The sequence below is a fragment of the Larus michahellis genome, chromosome 4 (genome assembly GCF_964199755.1).
Source record: "Larus michahellis chromosome 4, bLarMic1.1, whole genome shotgun sequence".
Taxonomy (NCBI): Eukaryota; Metazoa; Chordata; class Aves; order Charadriiformes; family Laridae; genus Larus; species Larus michahellis.
In genome coordinates this window covers 74,514,386-74,541,887 of record NC_133899.1, presented here as the reverse complement: position 1 = coordinate 74,541,887, position 27,502 = coordinate 74,514,386, and the positions used below count along the sequence as shown (strand labels likewise).

Here is a 27,502-nt window from a genome sequence, read left to right as displayed (position 1 = left end):
ATGGGGCTCTAAGCAACCTGTTCTAGTTGAAGATGTCCTTGCTCACTGCAGGTGGGGTTAACTAGAAGACGTTTTAGGGTCCCTTTCAACCCAAAACATTCTATGAACATGCCTGGGGGACCTAGACGTTGAGCCAGCACTGTACAATTACCTCTCTGCATCTCCATCCACAGGCTAAGCAGCGGAGAAATCTGGTGACAGTGTCCCTGCATGTCAACCCCCTTTCTGACAGCCCACACAGAGCAAAGAAGCAGCAACCAAAGGGTTTTCTCCCTAAATCCTGCTCTCTCCTAAAAATTCTCACGGTGTGAAGAACCTACGCTGTCACACATTGCCAAAGGCTTTAAGAGAGGCGTGAGTGGGTCAGACTTGAAGCCATAAAGCCAGTTCCTGATCCAAAAGCAAGACATGTCAAAGCAGCCCCCTAAGAAAAACGTAAATCAAACAACCATCAGTCGTACTCTGGGGAGCAGGTCCTACAGCTCAAAGAGTATTACCATGGGGCTGTAAGCTGAGGATAACCCAAGAACCTTTTATTGTAGAAAGGAATACCAATATTTTTTAACAAGTCAAGCAGAAGACAGCATGTTTCACTGAAACCTCAAACTTACTGAGGTTATATATAGGAAGATCCCATACCTTCCCTTTATATTTCTAGGGTCCTTGCTCATCCATTAGCAATTTCAGTATCTGTAAAAGGCTGTATTTGCTGGAAGGTGATTAAGACCTGAATTGCATGGGCAGGAGGAGAAAGTCGGGTGTTCTAGAGATTTCATCAACTAATACAAAGATCTTCTGATATTCACAGTTGTACCTGCAACTCTCTTAAAGATTTACTGATGCCTCCAACAAAACTTAGAAAAAACAATCCAGTGAGAAGCAATTTCGCTTACATATCAGACTCCAGGGTTTGGGGTTTTTTTTCATTTTCTTTTTTTTTTTTTCCTTTATAAATAAGAAATTTGCATGAAAAAACGGATCTTCAGTACTTAATAGCTCATCTCCTTCTGCTCACACGCCACCTGAAGTCATGATCTTTGGTTTATGGCATAATTAGTTGCTATGGAAATAACATAATCATAGACACAGAGAAAATATTTTGGGCATGATTTGCAATGCACTTTATTTAAGCCTGTGCACAAGTTACTTTTGCAGAAATCTCCCTGCTTTTTCTGTGCTCTCATCTGCGTAATGGTTTTCATCACCTCTGCCTGTGCATTCATAGAATAGAATCATAGAATTGTTATGGTTAGAAGAGACCTTTAAGATCATCAAGTCCAACCATTAACTTAACACTGCCAAGTTACTACTAAACCATGTCCCTCAGCACTATATCTACACGTCTGTTAAATACCTCCAGGGATGGGAACTCAAACACTTCCCTGGGCAGCCTGTTCCAATGCTTGACAACCCTTTCAGTGAAGAAATTTTTCCTAATATCCAGTCAAAACCTCCCCCACCGCAACTTGAGGCCATTTCCTCTTGCCCTATCGTCTATTACTTGGGAAAATGAGACCAGCCTCCACCTTACTACAACCTCCTTTCAGGTAGTTGCAGAGAGCCTCTTTTTCTCCAGGCTAAACAACCCCAGTTCCCTCAGCTGCTCCTCATAAGACTTGTGCTCTAGATCCCTCACCAGCTTCATTGCCCTTCTTTGGACACACTCCAGCACCTCAATGTCAACCTTATAGAGAGGGGCCCAAAACTGAACACAGTATTCAGACACACTGGTATTGGTACATGCACTGCTCACACTGAAGGCATTTCCTGCACCCAATTTGAGCATCTACATTTTCAAACAGTGATGAGAGCGTACATGCACGCAGAAGAGCTGGTGCCAAGTCAGACTAAACAAAATAAAAAAAATCTCTTTAAAAAATGACTTGGGATTGGGCCCCAAAACCCTGTGCGTTACAGAGCTCCCTCACCCGTTGTGCTTTCTAGGCTTTTGTCATCCTATTCTTTGCTAATGATTTCTTTTGTCCAATAATAAAAATTTTAAGTAAGGAGATTCCCTGTTTCCCCATCAAATTCTGCATATTTAAATCCTGGAGAGAGAGGATTATTGCTGCAGGTGAGAGACAAGCAGTGCCAGTCTCTGAACTCCTGAAGAAGTAGAAGCCCTGTTCCTCTGACAACGCTCTCAGCCATAAAGAATGAAAGAACAGAAATAAAGAATCCATCTGACACCCCATACAAGATGAGTTGTGGCCCAAAGAAAATCTTTGTCAAGACCTGTCTTTGCAGTGTCAGCAGGTCTTAGCAGCACGAATGCAATTTATGTGCTAGTTTTCTTAAAATCAGGTTACTTTCTCTAACCTGAGAGATCAGCTGATGTTCAAAGAAATACCACTTCAAACACGCACGTGGTACTCAGGATCTTTCTGTCAAGTATAAAGCAATCAATCAGACATGAAAATCTTTAAACTACACAGTTCTGATGCTTTGTGAAAGCAGGCATTTTAAAGCAGAAGAAAACAAAACAATGACTTAAAAAAATTCAAAGATTCATTAATGTTCCCTAACTAGTGTCTGCCTTTTAACATCTCATGGATTTTTTCCTTAAGTATTCAAAATGGATTATTTTCTTGTGTTGCATCCTCAAAAAGAGGGCTAGGGTTTTGCAAGCATATGAGCATGAAGCAAAGTTCATATAACTGCATTTCAGCTCCATTTCCAAAGCAATGAACACCCAGCAGTGTTCACTGACCTCACAGGGATCCAAGTGCTCAGCACTTTTGAGAACCAGTTCACGGAGGGCCCATTTCAGTAAGGTACTCAACCAGAGTTTTCACTGCACTCAGATATTCATGTACTTAAATAGTAAGTACACACTTAAATGCTTTCGTGAGTGGGATTGTACATAAGCATAAGAAATGCAGTGTTTAAAAGGATGCAGATATCAAGCTGGATTCTGTATACAGCTGCTATAGCGGAAAGAATTGCTCCCTGAGCACACATCTTTGAGGCTACTGCTTCGCAGATCTACCTGTGGAGCTGGCTGGGAGGCGCCTTCAGCCAAAACAAGCAAAGTTCAGGTGGTTTGAAATGGGGTAAGAAGCTCTCCTACCAGCAACTCGGTCAATAGATGCGTGCAAGCACACCAAGGCCCCAGGGCAGGCTGGGGAAATGATCTATGCTGCTGCATTGCCGGGTCTGCGCCTTTGTCTTCATAGCCAAAAGACCTCAATTTGCTCCTAGCTCCCTTAAGCTCCTTCCAAAATCTTAAAGTTAAATATATTTATTTTTCAAAAAAAGGACTGAAAATAAAACCCCTAAGGGAGCAATAGATGTCCTTTTCATCTTGAAGATAACAACTTCTTGGAATAAGCAAGCGGAGATTATTTTTTACGACATGGAAGTTCTGTCACAGTAACTCAGTGCATTTCTTACAATGCAAGCTGTGCTGGAGAGAGCTTAAAATTAAAACTGAAGTATTAAAAAGCCTGCAGCAAATTAAGAGTATTTGAAAAGGAATAATAAACAAAAACACTAGGTGATGATTAAATGTTGATATTAAAACGGAATGGACCTGTACAAAGAAAATGCAACTGGCCATATATATTTTTATGTATTATGTTATCAGCTATTGTTCCTTTTCTTGATGTTGTAAGGAACCACAGGGTTTATATCATCCCATATAGTAAAAGTAAACAGCAGTGGATCTCTTATCCCTGACATCTCTGTAACCATTCAAGCAAAGAGAGAGGAGCTTCTGCTATCAAAAAAGAAAAAAAATACTGGTTGGGAGTACAAGCTTTGGCTTTCTGCTTTGCCATTCTGAGCATTCATAACAGCGAACAGTCAAAAATAACTTCAGGAATGCTACCAGCAGACATACTTTCAAAGATATTTTTTGAACAGATTACACATCCAGCTAAACAATTTAAAATGACAGCCTAAGATTTACACTCCTGAAAGACATATTAGTGAGTGTAATAGTGATAATGCTTGAAATAAAAATGCTCTTTTGGAAGAAAAAGTGTCAACTGCACTGGAAACCGTATATCTGTATTTACTTGTTCACATCACCACAATCTGGCTCTTTTTATATTTCACCGTCAAAAATCTGTAAATAAGTTCATTTCCCTAAGGAAGGATACATCTACACAGAAGGCAGAGGCTTTTGTACTTTAAGGCAGCACAGGTGTGATACTCTTTTTGCAAAACATACCTAAAGTCAGTTACCAAAGATAATACAGAGGCCCTAATTCAGCAAATAAGCCCCACAATTAAAGTTTAATAGTATTAAGCACCTTAATAAATAGATAATACAGAGGCCCTAATTCAGCAAATTCAAGTTGTCCAAAAAAAAAAAAAAAAAAAAAAAAGGAGAGAGAAACTCATCCCTATTTATTAAGGTGCTTAATACTATTAAACTTCAATTGTGGGGCTTCGTTTGGATAAAAATAAGGACATAACTTAGAGCTTTAATGATAAAAAAATGAAAGATAATCTGTGCCTCAATTTAGATACTCTCATTGAAAAGGTACTTCCAAAGTATCTGTTTAGTCTTTGAAGTCATCACCCATTTTGCACACTGGCTAAGATTCTGGCTTTAATCAAAACCAAATTTGTGCCTAAATTTCAGCTGAGTGTTTGTGCTCAGTGTTTCCTCTTGGTTCGCACTAGGCTTTCAGATATTCCTACTCTGTAAGAAACACTTGGCACAGGACCTTCGCAAAATTTAATCCTGCTAAATTTAAGCCCTAGCATACGTTAAACTGCTAAAAATGCAAGGTCGACCTCTTCTGCAGTCTGACCTCCAGGCAGTTTGTTTACTGTGTTATATTTATGGGGATTTTTATGAAGGCAGATTTATATATTAAAAAATTATTTCTGCATCAGATCACCAAGAAGCCAACTGAAAAGTGATTAGAAGCATTTCCACAAAAAAGGGTATCTATTCTATTATCGTTCTCAGAAATGGCAGGGAATGCAGAAAGAAGAACCAGCCCTTCAGATTTCTGTAGACTGCATTTTTGCCTTTAGACAGGATTTCTTATTTGATGGGAAAGGAGGACCTCCTTAGAAGCATCTTTATTTTATGCATATTTCCAGGTATCTGAAGACCATATTAAGTTTCTGCATAGCTCTGGTATTGCTAATGATATTTCTCTCAAATAATGCATAATTATGAGCCTATAAAACTTTAATTAAGATGCTTTATAGCCTTTTATAAGTGTCTCCCAAACCTATGCTGTAGGGTAAACTGTACTTTTAATTTCTATTTGTTATGTTTACACTGTGCAAAGAGATTCATTACAGTAAAAGCTAGTTATTAGTTTCTCAGAAGACTACACAAATTCCTTGGTTAAAGTCTGTCTGGATAAAGCAAACAAATAATAATTTTTGTTTGCTTCCATTTTGCTTGGAATTAGAAAAGCTAAACAAACTGTAACACAACTCTCCCAATTCCTATAGGGGTCAGACACAACAAAGCCAAAACCATACCTCTGCTGCTTTCCACATGCTAAGAATCAAGGTACTGAATGTATTTGCAAGAGCAAAAAGTTCAAAAACCCAGAAGATAATTATACTCACTGCCTGGCTCAAAGAGCATACTGCATTTGGAGCCTGATGCAAAACACACTGATATCATTGTAAGGTGCTCTTCCAATCTCAACACCTCAAGGGTCTGACTGCTCTTAGGCCAGGCAAATCTTGGAGCAAGCTTCTGCCCCCATTGATGCCTGAATATTGTTGTGAGCAGGACTGCTACAAATTGGTCATACACAGATGACCAATATGCACTAAATCTTTTTTATGCAAGACAGAGAGGCAGGAGGGTTGAATCCAGGACTCCCTTCACCACTGTGGAGTGGGATTTCTTAACTGATCTGTTTAAGACAGGATAGGTATGCTAAGTATCACGAGACAGATGTAACAAAGCATTAAAGCTCCAAGAAGTGGGAGGGGAGGGGAGAAGAGCTGACATCCTCACCAGAGCCTGTGAGGGCTCCCTGCTGGCCAGCCAGCTCTGGAGGTCAGACAAGTAGTCCCAAAGGCATTCTGGACGCATGTTCCTTCAGCCAGGCCACAGGCCCTGTCCTGCAGTGAAGAATGCAGCACCTTTCTTGCCTCACAAAATAACCATGGGAAGAATTTCAACAGAAACCTACACCTTTCTGACAAATTTTTAAAAATGCAACTGAAAAGAAACCACCAAACATCAGCTTATCAACAACTGAAACTAGAAAAACATGAGCTCTAGCAGCGTGAAACTCCCCTGGCTTGGCACAGTGAGAGCACACATTCTCCACTCCTACACTCCTTGCAAAATGAGCAGGACTCACACCGCTGCAGTACGCTGTATCCGGCAGTCTGATGGCACCTATTAGCCCCAATTTGAGTCCTGGCATAAGCCTGGCCTTAGCCGCTCCTCCAACAGCAAACCCTGCTAGAAAGGGAACCAAGCCAAAGCTGGCTTTGGCAAGACAGAGGTGCAAATCTGATTTTCCCTCATGGAGTAAGTTACAGATCCTGCAAGCTCATGCCTCATGCAGCTGGAAGCTGACTGCTTCAGATGAGAGGAATTTATCATTATTATTTTAGTATGAGAACAGCTCACTGATTGCAGCTTGACAACTCGAGTTAATTAGTTGATGAAGGGTCTGCTGCACACTGGCTGGCTCCACATCTGTGGACGATGACACAATCAGCAGAATGAAATCCATACTTAAAAGGTCTTTGGTCTGTTTAATCCTAAACTACAAATCACAAAATCCACATAACAAAACCTGCAGATCAGAGGAATTACACAAGAGGTTCCCCTTTCCCTGGCCCTCGGGACAGCCTGGTCTCCGCTGCTTACTGAAGCTCATAAACAGACAGACTTGACTTCAAAAGCATCCTCTTTTCTTCCTGGAGTCCCAGTGGTTCTCAATAATAAGATAACTGGTTTGAGCTCAACCTGGCAATGTTCCCTTATGGCTGCTTTTCCCAGCAGAGAAATAGCAACTTGCAGGTTTTCCTTTGCTCTTGCCAAACAGCAGGTAGGATTTACTCACCTTGCCAAAGATGAGTATCAATGATATCTTGATATCAAGATCATCTGTCCCCACCTATCAGATCAATGCACAGAGCTCACATGCTATTTGCATCCAAGTTTGCAAAAAGTTAAGGTTTTTACTAAACAGTCAGCTAAAATAGTAAGTGAGGCCATAATGTCCCAAGCTCCTGAGAAGCAGTGGAGAAGCACAAATGGCAGGGAAAAAATGGCTGGGGAGTGATCTGCATGGGGCTGGAGCCACTGAAAGCCACTAAGCATGAGGGGCAGGGGAAGCACATTACCTACTGGGAACAAGAACAGGCCACTGCTGGCAGACAAGGAGCCTCGTATCAGTGGGAGCCACTACAAAAATTCAGCCAGCCCTCTGACAGACTCCACCTGTAATTACATGGCATAGCTGTAAATCTCTCTGTGGCCCCAGTTCTTAGCACAGAGAAAAGCATTTTTTCCCCTCTACCTTTCATATCTACATTTTGCACTTTTCAGGGCACAGCCTGCTTCTCTCTCCCTTTTTACTTATCACCAAGGAAGATGAACTGCTCTTCTAGGTGCTCTCTTAAATCAAAAGCAAAAAAGGAAACTCCACAAGTCACCAGGCATGTCTGAAATGTGGTCAATCAGAGGTTGCTGGAGAGCAATCAAGAGAAAGAAGGTCGCTTCCTTTAGACAAAGATGACAAAAATTCAAGACAAGCAGCTATTGTCACCAGAAGCGATGAGCAGAATACGTAACTCAGGAGGCACCTCACCTGGGCTTTCTGGGTCCTGAAAGGGGCTGCAGAGAAACACACAGCTATGGACACAGGAGCCAGTATTTAGTAAGAGATGTGGCACAACAAACAGAAATGTCTGGGTTCAGAAGCCACTACAAGGCTTTACTAGTTTAATTCTGGTGTGTTTTAATCTTGTTTTATCCACACAGGACTCTGTTGATGAAGTCTGCATTCCTCTAACAGAAACATTTCAGTCCTGAATCCCTGCTTGTCTACACTTCTTGAAGTACCATAAAAGCAGATGAGGATTTTTTTGTGTGTGTTATAGGACTATTTCCACCCAGTTTGAGAGCAGCTCAAAGGAATTGGCTTCAACAAGTTTGCCATGATTTAAGCTTATTTTTTGACCATACTGAGCTCTGACAGAAGAGAGGCTCCAGTGAGAGTAGTGCTTTATTCTGCCTCCACTAGGATGCTATTGAAAATCATGGGATGAATCAGGACAGCACAGGTGCTGCACACAGAGTTTAAAAGCAAAACATTCTGCTGCAATAATGTTTGAGCATTTAGGGGACCTCAAAGATGATTTTTTGTTATTACACTCTAAACAAAATAACATCTTCCATGTTGACATTAATTTCTATAACATGGCTTTAAAAACAAAACAACCCCAAAATTCAATAGACTGCACTCAGGATGGCAATGCCTCAAAATTAGAAGCAGCATGTTGGCATTTTTCCCAGGGAAAAAAAAAAAAAAAAACAAAAACAACAACATTGTGTGTAAGGCACTTTTTATTTTTCACAAGATCAACGAAGCTCCGGGGCTTATTCCACCTCACTCAGCCAGAGGCAGGACAGGCTGGTCTTTGCAGTGCGTGAACACTTAGGCACAAGGAGGAGTCTGTTTACCAGAACAACTGCGGGTGCACATCAGAAGCAGTGAGCAGCACAAAATCCATGATGCTGAAGCCTTATCCTTCCTATCCAAGACAGAGACCTTAACTTGAGGGTTGCTTGTCTCATCCCAGTGCTTCCAGGACAGAGTTGTTAGGCTATAATAAGCAAGCTCCTAACAGCAGGCTGAGGAGACTAAAAGAATCCCCTCAGTCATCCCCAGCCAGTTGTGAACAAAGACCTGCGCTAGCAGCAAAGGTAGCTAGGATTTTTCTGTGGGATCATGTTACAGGAGCTCCTAATCTTGAATCCTCCACCAAACCTACAGTGCTGATGTCTGCATCTCTATTTGAACCACCAAGAAGCGTGAGTCAATTCTTGCAGTAACAGGGCAGAAGAGATGCAATTCCACACATACCCTTACACGCTCTTGAAGAGGCATCTGAATGCTGTCCAAAAATTAATTACATGGCACGACAAGCTCTGACAATTAGCTAACTAGACTGCTTGATGGCTAGGATTTTAAATAAGGATCTTTCAAGGATGAAACTCTGGAACAGGCAGGCAGTGCTACTGTCATAACAGTCTGAGCTGTCATGAAAGCATAGCACCAACGAGACAGCCCTACGGGGTTCACAACTGTGACTGCAAAGGAAAGAAAAAATCCTGAGGGAAAAGAACCTATTTAACTGCACCTGCACCTCACATCCATCATCAGGACATCCCTTACCTTGCAAGAGGGCTGGAACAGAGGAGGACTTGGGTCTTTCCCAGACTGCAGTTTGCCCCCACGAAGCAGCAAGGGAAGCCAGGACCACCACCTGCTCTCACTGGAGCTGGAATAGGTGCTCTCTGGCACAGCGCATCGGGCAGAGATCACAAGCAGGCCTGCAAATACAGCCAGTCCCAGTACAGTGTGACAGCAGGCCCAGCACCCTTGACACCAGCTAGGCCCAAAAATGCGCTTGCCTCCAAAATCCCTCATGCATCCACTCCAAGCAGCCCTGAAGGTTGCTGCTCCTCCGGCTCATCACTGAAGGGGAGTTTTGGCCAAGGGCTTTTGCTGCCGCACACCGTTTGGGCAGATTTATCTGATGGCTGCTTGTAGAAATCAGTGTTTCACTCGTACAGCCCTTAAGTCTTTTAGGTAAGAAAACAACACTCCCTCTTTCTCAGTTTTCTCCCTTTGTATGCAAAGGGAAGGGATGAGAGGCAACGATTTCAGGATAGTAAATAACCAGAGTGACTTGACAGCAAGTAAATCAGCACTTTGTAGTGATCATGGCAACAGCTTTTGGCATTGTGGGAGAAGAAACAAAATTCCTTAAACAACAAATGAACTACGACCTTGTATTTGCAATGCAGACTTTCAACGCAGCCAATTATTGTACACGTAGTGGTAACTAAAAGTCTTACATTATCACTTACAGATTATCTATGAGATGACTCAGTTTAGTCACTTGTGTACATATATATCTCTCTCTATATATATTACTATATATTTTTTAATGAAAAAGGATCAGGAAATGTACTGAAGAGGGAAGATGGGTTTCAGTGGAAGCTGGGTGACTGTTTCCCTTCTATACATGTGAAAATCTTCTGTCTCTTCACAAGTCTGTTGCAAACATACTTCAGTCATAAAAAATGTTGTTTCAAGTATTTGCTTCACAATTTGCTATTCTCCTCTGATACGATTACCTACATTTCTTGGCAGTTTCATTTCCCTGATTGGATTATTCCTGAGCCTTTAGAAGGTTTCAGGTTGGTTCTGGTATGTGCACTTATGATGAATATATATATATAAAAAAATAAACATGTGCCAATGTATACAATTTCACAGAAAATCAGAATCTTAAGAACTTCACTGATACCCCTGAGCAATTGATAATTTCATGGGGTTTATGTTTATTTTACAAATTTTTATTCTTGGATTGGACTTTGTCAGGGTTGAGCTGTGACCTGCCAGCTCATTTTTCTTCTTTAGAATCAAGGATAAAAATCTCTATCTAGATAGGTGCATTGAAGTGCTGTTCACTTAAACTAGATCTGCTTTTAACACCATATGCTAATTAACCATCGGGTTTTGATATTAATCCCTCAGAGGCTCACAGTCCTCAGTCATGATTCAAATGTATAAGCAAGATTCTCAGCCACTGAAAAACAACTTAACTACAAAGAAATCAAAAGCACTGTATGGATTTACACCAATTGAGAACCCAGACAACCGTCTTAAAACTGCAGAGGCTTCCGCTCAGGCAAGCACCACCACTGAAGTATTTCTCCCCCATGTATTTGCTGCCTTTTTTATTCCTGTTGCTGCTGTGGAAAATATCCGCAGCAGCATTTCTTAACTGTGTGCTGGGATTTGCTTACATTTCCCCCTTTGTTTGAGTAGGGGCTCTGTTTTCCTGATTCAGTTGAGTTATGGTTGCCAAGGCTCAACTCATGTATTTTATGCTGCTATGGCACAGGTGAGATGCCCTTCCCCCAAGCTGTCACCAGCCTTGCTGGAGCATCAGCTGCCAGTCAGACCTCAGCATCTAGGGAGGAACCTCACGTGTCGCAATGTTAGACTCCCTTTTGCTCCTCCATCTGGGAGCACGGCTGGCACCTTCCCTCTCAAGGCAAGCAGCCAGTAAGGGCCAGAAGTCACTTCACACTGTTAGTTGCTACCTGCCAATCCACGTACCTGCCAGCTTCATTTGAGAATATGGCTTTTAGATTTATTTTTCCTTCAGGCAAAGGGGTAGCAGGAAACTGCTGCCAAACACATGTTTTGTTATAGCCTCCCATTGCTGCTGAATGCCATAGTTTATTCTGTATCAGGGTCTTCATCATAGCCCTGTTTATGGGGGTTTTTAAGTGTTTTTGGAAGATGCATGGGCTGAATGAAGACTGCCCAGGACAGAGGCACAGTGCAATACTGCACGGAAATTTCCCTAAAGGAGATGAGATGAGGAAGCAAAATGATTCCCTGGGGTAGGGACCCACGCAGCCATGGCAATGAGAAAGCTATTGGGATTTATCAGTTCAGCTAGTGTTTATTCCAAAATTCAAATGTTCTTTTCCTTCTCCCTGTGTGGGCCAATCCAGCACCCACTGAAGCCACCATGAGGTCTATCTATGAGTCTGAAAAGCACAGAGGCAAACTTTTGAGAAACTTTTTCATTTAGAGAATAATTTACAGCTGTCTCCTTGTAGATGTGAAATAGCTAAATATCAAACATCTGCAGCTACTTTACTGATAGCTGCCCTTCTACTTTGAAGAGTTTGAAAAACTTGATGTGGCTCCTGGTGTGCTAAACAAGAGCATTAGATCTGGCCTTTTGCTAGAAGAAGGAAGGAAAAGATGGCAGTCAGTCTACTTTGCAGATGAATCAACGAGAATAACTAAGACTTTATTCCTAAAAATTAAGTAGACTGAAGCCAGAAATGAAGTTTCCATTCCACCTCTGACACAGATCTCCATGGCTGGGTAAGTCATTCATTCCCCATGCTTCAATTTTGCTCTCCAGCCCTTTTTTTCACACCCTCTCTCACCAGCTTGTTGAGGTTTCTAGGTACCAGTGCAACACTACTGGTGATGGATGTGCTTTATGATAATAGTAATAACAACATAATCATAATGATAAGGAGGAGGTACCCAACATAAACCTGAAATCCGACTATGAGCACAAGAAACATGAACACGAACTCAACAATACATAATGTACGCTAAGATGCTTTTTACTGGTATCAGTGGGTACCAGGAAAGAGCTTTTCTGAGTAAGAGATCAACTTTATTGTTAATTACCATTATAACAACTACTAGTCTCCACTAAAGTGTTTCTTGCTTTTACCAGAAGAAGAGCAATTACATGTGGTTAGTCATTCCAATGTTACTTACTCTGTGCTCAATTGTTACACTGGCTGGATGAAAACTCCCTTCAATCAGAACAAGTATTACAACCTATGTATTGACTTGATTCCGCTGAGACAGGTCTGCAAATGGAAATGGAGGTCTGCCATATTCTAGTAATCTTGGCATTGTCCTAAAGTTGTTCATTAACAGATAGCACTCAGTATAAGCAAGGGAAGATAACACAGAAATGGGAAAATCCAGTATGGACAGGTTGTGATAGTGAAAAGGAGTGAGACACACTGTCATCACGTAGGGAGTATTTTAGCTTTGCTTAAAGAAATCACATCTTACATACTAAGAGGAGCTGCTAGCCACACAGTCAGAGCCAAGAATTTCGTTGGATTTGAGCATGCAGTACTGAACAGCTTTGCATTTCCTAAAGGTACAGCTTTTCCATAGTGGTAAACACTGCATTCCCCTCATGCTGATGCAAAACTACAGCACTGGACTCACTTGTCCAAGGTCTGAGTAAATTGCTCCCCTCTTCAGTGCTTCTTTCACCGCAGAAAGCCCGCCCCAAGCCCTGCTCTGCCTTCCCTCTCCCAACAGCCCCTCTTATTCAAGCATCTTTGCAAGAAGGGAACAAGTTGTTTTTCAGCCACAATGGCAAGTCTTCACAAAGGAAGAGTTCACTTTTTATAGCTGATCGATACCTATGCTGAAAAGGTGCAAGCAAACACCTTTGGAACCAATCACCCAAATGTTAATAATCAAGCTCAGGGATTCTGCAAGTTATTTCAGATGAAGTCAATGAATCCTGTTATAATGAGCGCATGCGGAAACATAACGCAATGTAGGTAGGTACTGCAGTACAAACTAACATTCACTAACAAGCTAGCATTTTCAAAAGGCCAAAGGGAAGCTCTGCCACAGGCATACAACAAAATATAAGGATGTGTCAGGTAGATTTTGTTAATAGATGTTATAGCAAGTAAAGTATACATGAAATATGTATCAATAAATGTACCCTTCAGCTCCTCTTTTTTTACTTTTTCCTACTGACATGTATATTATAAATCAATATATTTTTGGCCTCCAGAAAGATCTTGTTCCATCCACTTTATCAAGACATACTTAATAAATCATCTTTGGCAGTATAAATCCTATCTTACCACAAATGAGATTTAAAGGAACTAATCTCCAAATGTAGTTGCTTAGCATATACAATAAAGCCACCCCTTATATAAAATCTAGATCTGTAATATTTTAGCATGCATGATGGCAAACAAAGGAACCACAAACAGGTCCACTTAACGCTTCTTTACACGGCTTAAAAAAAATATCCTTCCCTAATTTTCATCAACATTTTTCCAAAGAGCTAAAAAAGCTGAAAACCTTAATAGCCTCACAGTGTTGGAGCCATATATCATATTCCAAAGGTGAGAAATGCACTTCAGTTAGTTTCACAAGCACACCCCACATTTTAGCAGTACACTGTTGTTTTCAAAGAAAACTAATGAAGGCTAATTTTTTAACTGTAGAATGAAGCAGAGCATGTAGAGTTCAGAGATCTGAGCCCTACTGCCACTTCTGCTCCATGCGTTATTAAAGGCTTCAGGCAAAACGCAGTGAAATTTTCCTATGTGTATATGGGTTTAAGACTTAAGCTAGATCTGTTTCTGTCTCTTCAGACCTCAATCTGTAGAATTGAAACAGAAAGGGCTAAAGCAGTCTCAAGGTTCCATCCTGTCCTCATTTACTAGATGCTTTGAGACTGTCTATTTAAAAGTCCAGTGAAATTCTCTTCAGGAAAGATGCTGCCAGAGCCTGAATCAAAGCTGATGGATAGGAATCACTTGATCCAAAGCCTCATGGCAGAAAAGCATTATTATTAAATGCTCTTATGCTTTAATGCCTTTACACTTTTACTCAATGGTCTGGACTTTAACAACAGCTCTCTCCAGATCTATTACTGGCGAGAGACATGTTCTGTACAACAACATGTTGCATACCCTGGTACAAATAACAAAAGCCACGATCAACAGTAATGCAACTGGATTTTTGGTCATGAATACAAAGAGTCGCTTTTTAATCTTTTTTTATATGCCTACATGTGCAGTATTCTTGGTACTCAAGACTAAAATGGTCACTGCTGACAGCCTCGTGCCGACAATAGTAGGCTAGAGTAGGTGTAACTAATATATAAATATGGTAATTTATATCAAGCAATCAGTTTCCACTTTTGATTGCTAATTTACACATAACAAACATTGGAAAAAACAAAGATAATACACTGTTTCTTCACTTCCTTCCTCCTGGCCTTTTATCCACTTCACACCCAAATATTCCCTCCTGATAGAAGCCAGAGCTTTCTGGCTCAATACTACTGCTAACTTGGAAATTTCTCAGAAATACATATTTCATTGATGATATGACACATTAACTGAAAAAAACAATAAAACCAAACAAAAACCACACCTAATTTTTGCCTTCACCATAGGCCTGTACTAACACAGAAGCCACCAGCACTGCAGGACACCAGCCTCACACAGAAATTGCACAGGGGCTCTAATCTGTAGGAAGATAAATGAGCAGAAAAGCCAAGTTTCCAAATGCCCTCTGCTGGCACCTGTCAGTATTACTGAGAATTTCACCCTCTTCCTAACTAGCCTTTCAGAAAACATTCTGAAGGTTTATCATTTGAAGATATCCTGGGTTTACATTAACCCTAATAAATTTACTCTCTTCCAGCTTTGCTTTAATGCCCACGTTTGCCTGGTTTTAACCAAGCACAGCAGAATCAGTGCTGCTCTTTGGGAACATCATGGGTAGATTAGTCTTTTAGTTGGTAGGTATGTCTGAAAAAAATTTCAAATCCACTAACTTCTGAGGATCATCACCCTCATTTGACCAGTTGCTTTTTAGGAAGCTGCTGTGAAGCCTTTCTTACCTTCCCACCAAGTACAAGGGCTGTAGGAACCCAGCCATCCTCCTGCAGATGGCTGGGAGCATCCAGGAGCAGACTGCTTAGGCAAGTTTTCAGCCCCATCGATGTGCTGGCTCAGAATACACAACACAGACGCCACAGTGACAGCCATCACAGTGCACACCATAGCTACCACACAGTCACAATCACACAGCCACGGCAACCAAGGCTGGCCCTCCCCACACGCACTAGACCCCCAGCACTGGATGCAGTACAGGGCTATGTAATGGCATGAACAAAGTGCTAGGCCATTTTGCCCAAAATAAACTGTATCTAGTGGATTTCCAAGCATGATGGAATGACTGCCTTGTTTACAACATCCCTCTTAACCATCATTAGGAATTTGAAAAAGTCATTAGGAACTGGTAGAGAAGAAAGCCAGGTTACAGTTCCTTGATATTCTGGCTATGAATTACTATTCCTTTACTATTACCTTTCAGTTACATAAGGACATTGTGTCTAAAAATATTTTACAGTTATGTTTCAATTCCACGTTAACAACTAAACTATTGTATCAGAAGAGACCAAATTAATAATACAGGTTGGGAATACATATCCTGGAGTGATCACTGACTTCTTGAAAGAGATGATTATGTGTTTGCATGGTGGAGCTCACTCATGGGAGTAACTGTTGAAGTCACAGGTCTAACAAAGCAACCTATTTTCCATGAAGGACTGTAAGGGAAGAAAGCATTTCAAGCAATGTTTCTTAACATATGCTGTTGGGAGAAGAGAAGGAACACTCCTGCCTCCCAGGCACAAAAAGGGACCGTGTAATAAGACACCACTAGCTAAAAATGTCAAAACCTGCTTCATGAAAAAATGGTCATTGCACTCATGAACTGAAGAGGACGGGACATGGAACGATCTGGTTTAGAACAAAGAATAAGCAACTACATCTTGTGATTCAGGGTACCCTAGTTGCCAGCGTGCTCCTCTGTGTTCCCTTCACTGAAACACCACGGGACTTCAGGATGATGCCTTCACCAGGGACACACTTTTGCTTTCAGGCAGGAAAAATTTTAATCAGTTTTGCCTATTAGCATCATCTTACTTCCTCTGCTCTTTGCAGGCAAATAGAGACAGAGCTCCAGTGCTCTCCCACCAAGCAGAGAACTTCAATGATGACATTTCTGCAAGTCAGGAAAATAGGCGTCTCTCTTAGTGTTGCACCTCTGAGGTCAAGTTTAATAGGACAGCATTTATTATGTTTAGGAAATCTTTGATGAAACCATAAAAAAGCCTCATCAATCAGAAGACCGGAGCTGTTAAATCATATTTGATTAACCAAAATATATATTCAGTAGAACAGATTGTTCTTACTACTCTGATTGCACAACTAAACAAGGCTTTTAATAACTCTGCCTATGTAGGTGGGCAATGGAATTAAGTAGTTCGGGGCTATCCATTATGGACACAGCCCTTAGTGGAAGAGGGCTGTTAACATGCCACTTTTTTTTTTTTTTATTATTTTTACAGTTGTCTCCAGGCTGGCAAATTTAATTTCCATAATTTGTCACCACTGCAGCTCTGCTAAACTTGGTTGGGGTTTTAGTGCACACAGAATTCAGCTTAAGTTAACCCAGAAAAAAGGGTTCTAATGGTAAAGGTGGATCCCACGTTTAGCAACATGGATACAGCCATAAAAACCCTGCTTATGTAATGTATCATGCCATGAGTGAATCTCCTGATGACAGATCACCTCAGCCTGCCACTGCTTCAGGACCAGGAACCAACGGTATCCTTGCGGACTGTGATTTCTGTTCTTGCAGTTGATCTGTAGGGTAGGAACTGCTATTTCAAAAAAAAGAAAGCTCAGGCTCTCCCTGAAAAGCTGTTTCGGCCTAGTGTTTATTGTTACTCATGTGGAATAGATACAGTGACTACTGGGTTACCTTTTGATTTTGCACTAGTTTGGCATCTATATGGATGACAGATTTTAATTTTGCCATATTTACATTTGCCATATTTACATTTAAGTGCTTTTTGGATGGGATAGGGAAATAATTCTGTTTGATCTAGAAACCTGCAGGCTACTTTGCTTCCAAAGGGGAAATCAACTTGACCTTCACATTCTGGTCAAATGGGACCCATAATCATTAGCACGACACTAGAAAGACATTTGGGTTTCAACATAGAAAACATCAGGATGCAAGGGATGGCAGGAGAGGAAGAGCTGGCACTTAAACATTAGAACAGCAGCATGCCTTCATTTTGACACTTACAAAATACATTCCAGTTCAGTAAATACACCAGTGGTAAAGCAGAATAATAACAACCTCTAAGAAAGCCTGCAAAAATAGCGTTTTCTATTTGGAGACAAAGTTGCTGCATTGTCAAGCCTTCCTGACAGCATAGTGATATCTGGACCTTTCCAAGCTTTACATCTCTACGAGCCACACAGGGAGAGCCCCTAGAAAAAAAGACTGAATAGAGAACTGGAGCACTGAAAAGTCATTTCAAAAGAAGAGTTCAGACCAAACCCTTCAGAAAACGTTTGCTTAAAACCTTCTCATCCAAAAACCTCGTTCTAAAGCAGCACCATGGTATTCTCTTGCTGATGTTCTTCATGGACTTTCAAATCAAATAGCCTCAATTTGCAAGAACTGATATCTTACTCCCCAAATCCTGTATATTCACTGTGGAAGTCCCAGAACTCCAGCTGGGTTCTTTCCTTCTTGGTAACAGATTTCAAGGGACTTGCACAGAAATAGCAGATTAGAATTTAAGAAATAAACATGGAAATGAAGCACAAGTTATACCAAAATATAGCGCACTCCTCTAGTTCCATTTGTCCTGCAGTGATAACAAAAGGGGGAGAAAAAAACTCCAATAAAACCTGACACTAAAATTTAATGCTGTATCTTCAGGATATTTTTACATATTCTGAAAAATAGGCCCAGGTAAGTTGTCTCGCCTTCGTCTCCAAATATTGAGAAGCATTATTTAGGTATTTCCCAATACTGAGCTTTGCAGAATGATTAACAGTGCCTGGAAAATAAAGATTCTAAAAATAATTGATAGGAGGATAACAACTGTTCTGAATATTACAAGTATTTACTAAGCCTTGGGTTAAAAATGAAGATGTAAAGAAAATACTGAAAAAAAAGGAACATGGGAGAATAATACTAATCTCCTGAAAACAAAGTTCAAAACCACAAAATACAGTTAAGACAATAAACATATAATAATACCATCCTATTATATTCTATATAATTTACCACAGTAAATTATTTTCCAGCTAACTGGCTGGCAAACGGCTTTGTGGAGAAGGACCTGGGGTTCCAGTGGCCAGCAAATTAAAAATAAATCAGCACTTGCCCTCAAGGATGAAGATCAGCTGGGTGCTGGGCTGTATGAAAAGAAAGGAAGCCAGAAGATCAACAGGAGTGATCAGCTTGCCCCACTCAGCACTTACAAGACTCTGTCTGCAGTAGTGGGGCCAGCATAGGGCTCCCCAGTACAAAACAGACATTGACACACTGGAGCAAGACTAACAGAGGGGCACCAGGATAACCAAGGAGCTGATGCACATGATAAACAAAAGGGTCGAGAATTTGGCTTGAGCAGTCTTAACAGAGGGTTACGGTGGTATTGCCGCCTTCAACTACATAAAGGGAAGGTATAAGGAAGGTGAAGCCAACGTCTCTCTAGAGCTGCATAGCAACAGAAGGAGAGGCAATGGCCACAATTTGTAATAAGGGAAATTCTTAACAGATACTGGCGGGAGGGGGAATGGAGGAATCACTGTGAGGTTGTCTAACATTGGAGCAGGGGCTCTGAGACACGGGCAGTCTCCACCTTTGGAAACGAAAACAAAACTTATGATTTAAAGAAGTCCCAAATGACCAACCCAACATAACTTCAAAACTGGCCCTGCTTGGTGCAAGGGATCAAACCAGATCATCTCTAGATGTCACTTTCAATATGAATTAGTCTCTGATTCCATGATCAGGGAAGGTTAGGGCTGTGTAGTAACACAGTGATAGGACTCAAACAGACTGTACATTGAGGGCAAGGCAGGATGTAAAACACTATGAGAATCACAATGTTTTGTAAGAAGAGTGTGAAAAGACAACAGGCTGACTGAGACACAGAAGATGAATTTACTGTGTCTCAGATTGCATTCCAAATATTAAATGAGGAATATATTTTTACTGAAAGTCACCTGACAGACAACCAGAGATATTTTGGCAGATCTAAGCAGTAGGGGAAAAGTATAAGGAGACTTTTTACAAAAATTCATGGAAACGTGGTTACAAATTATAAGTGGCTTGTCACAGAAGGGACATAGAATGTTTAAGTATGGCCACACAGGCACAGGCTATTTACACAGTTATGTTAAAAAAGAAGATATATGGTGGAAAAGCTGAACATCCAGAATGCAGGATGAGGGGCCAGGCCCAAAGGACTATCAATCATATTACAAATGGATGTACTTTAGTTGACCTGAGACGTATATAAAGCACAAACTGACAAAGTTTGAAGTGTTGTGCACTGATAGCTCTGCAAAAGTATGACCTATAAATAGCAGAGACGTAATACCACCATAGATCAGACAGTCGTAGAGAAGAGCATATAAATATCACAGGATTTTTCAGTCATTTCTACTCCTGAAGCATCTGTAAAAGACCAGACACAGTGACCATACGAAATAGAAGAGAGAACATTTCATCACAAACTCTCCTCTTCCACTTGATGAGAATACAGTGATTCAAAACACAAGAAAAGGCCATCAGATGTGACTGACTGGGCGCCTAAAATCACAGTGACAGTTCCTTACAAAGCACTGAAATCTTCTGGGGAAATATCACAGTAGCACAATACAAATTGGTGTATTATCTGACCTCAAGTCCTCAAAAAAGCACCATGGGCAGGGCAGCTCTAAAATACCTCAGATGGCATTTAAAGTCCCTGATGCTCATTTTTCAGGTAGCAACTATGTCTTCCCTTCTCTCACTCCTGGCCTGTGATGAAGAAAATAAAAAAACCTTTTGTGTCCAGATCCTATGTATGTTCTTCACTGGTATAGCCCAACAAGCTTTAAAATGGAGATTATTATTGTTGCCATCTGACAGATAAAGGCACTGAAGGACAAATAAGGAAAGATTGCTCAGCAGAGCAGTGAGAAAGACAGGAATGGAATCAGTTCCCTGTATCTCAGCAGCATTTCTTATTCATTAGGTCAACACACATTTTATTGTTCATCACTTCGTCATTAGTCTAGATCCATGAAAAACACAGACTGAAGACAGATCAACAACAGCTTACCTTTTTGGCTTGCTAAAGTTGTGTTTATATTTCATCCAGTGCATACTGATGGTATCTCCCATAAGACTAGGCTCTACCCTCTACTCCCGCACTGATATTGAAAAGCTCCATAGTAGGTAAACAGCTCCTTATTTTCAGTATTTTTCCTGTAACACAGCAACGGCTTCCACCGCAGGATGCTCAACTCTCATTAACCCATAGACAGAACATGAATATCCCTCTTGATATGTCTTAGACTCCCATTAAGAGAAGGAGGGGAATTTATATAGGTAAGTTTCTGGTGACTATCAGGAATTACTAGGAAGAAATGCTTGGATAGCAGCAGAGAATAACAGAAAATAGCCTAAGCAAACACTATCACTGTAACAAGCAGGAGGCAGTTTTACATACCTGTGAGCTTATCTTTTAATTGCCTTGAAAGTTGAGGCTTGCAGTCAGCAAAGTGATTGCAATAAAGATCGTATTGTTCACAGTATATGCAACCGCTGCATCCTCACTGATTAAACAATGTAAATCGAGGGAAATGTATGACTTCTGGAAATACATGCTGAGCTACATATTAGTTTACAGAGTCCAGAGTATTCAAGCCCAAAAAGGTAAAAGAAAAGCAATGTGGTGCTGTTTCTGACTTCTGGCATTAATTAAGGAAGGAAATTTGCCAGGCAAGGGTGAAATACTGTGCATCTGCAGCCTGCGACAAGAGTTTTCTGGTGTTAATACTTGGTGCACAGCTACTTCCATTTAAGCAGCCAGAGTCCTAGGATCTCCAAAAAAGCACGTTTTGAAGTATGATGCAACAGGCTACATTTTAGAGCCACTGTTCATCTAAAAATCCACGTAACATAAGCAATGTACCTTGCTCCAGTCTCATCCTTGCAGCAGACATTTCTGATGGGATGGTTTGCAGCCATTTCCCCCCACCTAGTGCTCCCCAGGGGGGGCAAGTTTTTCTGGGAAGGCGCTTCAGCCAGATGACATGTTCCCATTCCTTAGCAAGGACAAATTCATTGTTTTCAAATTCATCAGAAGTAGTTTGCTTTCTCCTAAGTAACTTGGTATGTGCAGCTACTTTGAATCTATTGCATTGAAAGGCACCAGATTGATAGCCCAGACTTTCATTTTTCACAATGCTAGCATTGTACCAAGGCAGTTCCCCCACTCCAGCAACACTAAGAGACACCAGCTAATAGGAAATTATTGATCCTACCACCTAACTCAGCTGTGCAGTGCCATTTACTCAAAGTCCTACTATCCTCTGTGTCTACAACCCATACAGTACAGGCAACCATGGTAGGAAGCTCCTTCTCAATGATCTGTCTGTTAAATTGCTTCCAACTTGGTTTATCAAAATCTCTGTCAGTAGAGTAAACTACATCCAGTTTGATATAGCCATTGGCATACCCTGCTAAGCCTGCCACCCATGAAGCTTGATTATATTGGAACAATTCATGAGGTGAACCTCTGACTCATTACAACCAGCTAGAAGCCACTAAATTCGTTTCACATCCCCAAAGACACATCAAATCCAACAACTGATTTGCAGTGGCTTCAAAGCAGCTGAAGTAAAAGACTCTATTTCATTATAAGCTGCCTAAGCCCATGCATTTTCATCTCCGGCCACACAGCCTTTACTTTGAGCTGCACAAATAGATTAAGGTCATTGTCAAAACAATAGGACAACGTCACCCTGGATGAGCTGAACAGTGACAGCAAGTAAGCAGTAGCTGCATGGGAGAGCAGACAGCAGCAAGTTACTAAAGGAGAAAGGAAACTGTCTTTCAGAGGTGAAAATGCCTGATTTCTTTATGCTAAAAACCCCAGCGGTCTGGGATGCTAACCAAACGGACAGCATTAAAAATACCTCTGTCTGCTGCAGTGGAACAGAACAGCACACTGCAGAAACCAGCCAGCACAGCTCTGAGTGGTCACCATTATTGCTGCATATTAAAACACGCCAATCAGAGCTAATGCCTTATAAAAAGAATCCATCTGGTTTTCTGTATTTGTTTTTGCGCCAAAATAGAAAATCATTGGCCAGAGCAGATTATAACAAGGAGAACTGCAACTGCCTAGGACCCTTGCTCTGTGCTTGGGTTACTATCTCCTATGTGACATTTTTGAGTGAAAATCCTGGCCCTTGCGCATCTGAGGATTCTGCTGCGACAGACACACGTATCTCACAACTTAGCAACAAATGGCTACAGAAAAACACAACAGCAACAAAACAAACCTCACTATTAGGCGGCCAAAGCACGAAGAAGTATAGAAGCAAGATCTGCTTTGATGCAGCCACCGTCAATTATCAGTTTCATCCCCTCTATATGCCTGGTATGCGCATACAAATAAAGTGTTTGTGAACATGATGCCTTCCTGAAATTCAGCAACAGCAAGACTTTAGAGTGCACAGAGAGATTTCCACCCAGGCTTGGGCATCAGAAAGATGCAGCCAGCAGCTGTGATGCTATAAACCTCTCTTCTTGTTGAACCCTGCTGCTGTCTGTCACGCCCCATGCAGCCATCACAACCACTACACATTCCTCCGTGTCCAGTTTTATCCCTTCATTGCACTATACCTACAGCAGAGGGCGAGCGAAGAGTGACTTCTTCACAGCATCAAATTGAAACACTGGAGAAAACATTGGCTCACTTAAGATGGCCAATAAACAAAAGGTGTATTTTTTTCTGCACTTAATGCTTAGTAAATCCCAAACACATTAGTGTCATGGTAAATTCTTCTCATGGCCCTTGCACCAAATAATGAATCTAGTTATTTCACAGCTAGATATTGTGTCCAGAAAGTAGAAATGCTTTACGTGGATATACCCATACATGTGTGCATCATCTGTTATATTTCCTACAGCAGATAGACAAGAAAGTAACTCAAGAAGTAACAGAAACATGAGGTCTGCTCTGTCATAGGAAAATAAAAAAAAATTGGTGGTATACCATGTTTGCAAGTGTGTGTGGGAATCCCTGCATGGTAAAGTAGGTTAAGAGATCGTTTGTAGCTATATTACTGAGTGAAGTCCACAGGCATTGCCGTTCGCCGATATAATGAAATCTTAATACCTGTGCAGGGCACAGTAATATACTTTCTTGCATACTAAGCAATATGGCAGAAATCTGCACTGAAAGTTATTTAGACAAGATCCAGTGAACACCAGTGTTACTGATGACCGGGATCTCAACCAATCATGCCCTCTGGGACTAGGAGTCACACTCAGACGCAGTCAAAGCCATTAGCAACAGCTAGGAAGGTGGGAAAAATGAGAAAACAAGAATTGAAATAGGAAAAATATATCCTGTTTTTCAACAGAGAAAGCAGCTGAATTTCACAAAGGCACATCACTCTGAAGCAATGATCTATATATTTCTTTTGGGAGAGGTCAGGGGTTGGGAGGGACATGACCGGACTGGCAGGACGACCCGAACTGTCTGGGAAACTCAGCAAGCCACAAAGAGTGAGAGTACAAACAAGTCTCCCAGTCTGCAGAGCTGGTGATGGGAGTGCTGGGGAAAAGGGAACAAACCTGCTGCTGCTGGGAAGCCTGTTGGAAAGAGATGAGAGACAGCAGCTTAGTTTGGAGGTAAAGAACGTGGAGGGGGACCCTGGAAGTTGTGAAAGGCCTGTAAGGGACAGAGGGAGATTCTGATGGAAGATTTCATCCCTCTCTGCAGAAAGAGAAACAAAAAAATACTTGTACCGAAGAACCACAGCCACAAGCCTGATACCAAATTAGCTCAGCACACAGCTCCGTTAATTCTGCCCAAGTATTTTCTGTTTGATGACAGACTGAATTGCTGCTCACTGAACCAGGGTTATCTCCCCCATGCATTACCAGCCTGGCAATCAGAAGGGAACCTGGCAAACAGGACCAAGAACAAGGACAAAGTAATCTTCTCTCTGAGACCTGCTGCCAAGCAACAGAGCTGCGTGCCTGCCAGCAGCAGCACTTTCAACAGGGACTTGGTACAAGAGCTCCTCTTCCCTGCAGGTAAGCATGTGTCACCTCAGGGGCAGCCCATCTGCTAACTTCACCACATGATGGACACGGAGGCGGATGCAGGAGGGGAACAGCAGGAGTTAAGAAAATAGCCCTTTGGCTTGTCCCTGCCATCAGCGCTCAGTGATGCACTCCCAAGTGCTGGCAACTTCAAGATACAAGGTGCCGGGTGGTCTGATAACATGCTCTCCCTACCCTGCTGCTCCAAGCATCCATCCCAGATTGTAAATAAGACTTAGCACTAAGTTCCCAAGGAAACCGTAGCTCCTTGGTACTGCTGACTGAGATTTTCCAGTTCATGCAAAGAGGGCAGAACAAGTTAGGTCAGACTCTGTAAGAGACCTGATGAAGCACAACCAATTGACAGGATTGCTCCCAGGACCCCTGAAAAGCTGACAGCGCAATGGCTTGGCCATTGTGCTCCAGGCTCACTACTATCTGTGTCATAAGATTTCGTTGTTGCCCACCAACCCCCAAAAGTGGTTTATTCAAACACAGCTGTGTGATCTTCTAGTGGTGTTTTCCTTTGCTGCTGCACCACAAACCCCAGGAAAACATCAGGAGAGAGTGCAGTAGGGTGAAAAAGCCAGAGAGCTGCATGCACATAGTAAACCACGGGTGAAATTTCACACAGGAGCTCACTGGTATCTGCTTTCTGGGCTTAGGGATTTTCCATGCTGATGTTAGAGTGATTCACAAGAGGTTGCCAGAGTCCTCACACCAGGTGAAAGCCCAAACTGCTCCTCAGTACTTAGGAAACTTGCTGCTTCCCCAACAGTTGACACCTGAGCACCAACTAAATTTCTTGCCAGACTGGGTTATATATTCAAGGATATTGTGCTAAAGAGCAGGAAGTTTCTTCTAACACTCATAACATTTTCAGTTCCTTTCCCACTTTTTTCCACAGCCTCTGGCTTCTTCTTCAGCTTGTGGAAAAAAAGGAATCATGCATGTGTTCCCCCAAATCAGGTAGTCTAGGGAAGCACCCTACCTCAAAGTTGGTATCTCAAATACTTATTTAATCCTTTCCACAGTAGTTGTGTTAGAGTCACCTCATCAACACTGGGTTTGCATGCAAAAACAACTTGCCTTGAATATCCTCCCCTCTGCCAAACCCCACTGCCAACTCTTTAAAAAGCAGCATTCTTCCTAGCCACCCACAACATGTAGCGTAAGTTGAGAATTTTGCAAAAGACTGTTTTTAGCTTGGAAATGATACTGAATTTAAATTGCAGTTCTAAGTGGTTGTGGAACATTTTAGCAGCTGCTTTCTGCTGCCCCTACCCTAATTTCCCACTTCTCCCTTCCCATTTCCCCTCATCTCAGTCCACTGGGGTGTTTTGGGCTCTTTGCTGAATATTCAACTCAGATAGAAGAAACAATTAATTTTTTAATCAAGCATTCAAACCACTGCAGGTAGGCTCATTCGACAGCTTCAATAACCAAGCACTCTTGTGACAAAAGCCACCGACGCATGAAACTCACATATGCTGTGCAAAAACTGAAGTACTAATGCAACACAATCACCAGGGACTCTCCACAGAAGACTACTAACTATACTGTGCAGGTAAACTTAGTATTAATAACTTTAGTGCACCACAAAAGATAGTAAACTGGGGAGGAAAAGGTGGGTGGTACAGAAAATTTCCCAGAAGCCCAAGTTCGGTACCTGTTTTCCATATGCATGAGTGAGTTGCAGGCATTGCTGTCCTGCATCAAAGTACTCTCTCTTCCACTTATTCTCTGGATCTTCGGATAAGCGAGGTCATCTCCTGCGGTTAGCCAAGGGGTACAAAAGCTAAAGGTACCCAAGAGGTAGCAACTATGCAGAACCACTTGGATGAATAAGCAATCTGGTGCTGAGCCCTGACTGCACAGAAACACCAGAGCAAAGTTCACTTTTCTGGACGTCTAAATCTTTCTGCAAAGCATGAAGAAACAAAGGTGTTCTCACTTGACAAAAATCTGAAAGGTAATCTGTAGGTAAAATCAACTTAAAAATTTTTTGAGTAAATACTACTTTCCCCTTCCATAAGGCCTCCCACTGAATTTTGTTATGCTGATTTCCCTAAACAGACAAAATTTCTGTAATACTCAGCCCCTAACTGCACCAGAAAATGAACCCATTTAAGTTTCCCTCATAAATTAAAACTCTTCTGCTTGTCCGCAGCACCTCACCATTCTCAGAGTTGCTCAGGCCACAGACTGTAGGTTCTCCTAGATGGGAAACTTCTTCATCAAAAGCTACTGCAGCATTTCATGTGAATTCCTGTTTTTTTACAGCTCAGGTAGTAAGGACTGAACATTTAGTCCAAGTAAGTTAACAGGATAGACTATTAAATAACAATTGACAAACTATTTACACTATTTTTCACCATATTACTACCATGGTTGAAATTTTAATGAAAGATTTTCTCCACTTAGGGTAAAAGTGGAGAAATTTTCCATTTTATAGGAATATTCTGGTGCCAACCTGTATCTCCCATTCTTCATTTATGATAAAACAGAAATTACAGTTGGACAGTTAATGAGCCACTTGTATATGCCACGCAAAGGAGAGATGCTGCAGTGCCAAACATTTTAGTGTCTGAGTCTGTTGAAAAAAATAATTTCATAATTCACACATGTTTTTTTTTTTTAAAAAAAAATCTACACTAAAAGTGAGACCAGACATTGAAATTTGTATCTGCAATAGTCTGTCTGAAAGATACAAGGCATCTCCCAGCCCAGCCTCCACTAACAGGCATTCAGCACAGGAATTGTATCCAGCTTGTGTTGGA

At 41.5% G+C, this 27,502-nt stretch overlaps 1 protein-coding gene across 15 annotated transcripts in view; it reads right to left on the bottom strand.

Moving 5' to 3' along the window:
• The window catches only part of TSPAN4 (tetraspanin 4), a 457,483-nt gene that overhangs the window by 209,837 nt on the left and 220,144 nt on the right, over positions 1–27,502 (bottom strand). The window contains exon 1 of one of the 15 annotated variants that reach the window (XM_074585630.1): positions 26,392–26,468. The exons of the other annotated variants lie outside the window; for them this stretch is intronic. Within the exon in view, the coding sequence (XP_074441731.1) occupies positions 26,392–26,425 (34 nt within the window). The 5' untranslated portion in view covers positions 26,426–26,468. Of the gene's footprint in view, positions 1–26,391; positions 26,469–27,502 lie in introns of those variants that run through there. 15 annotated transcript variants of the gene reach the window in all.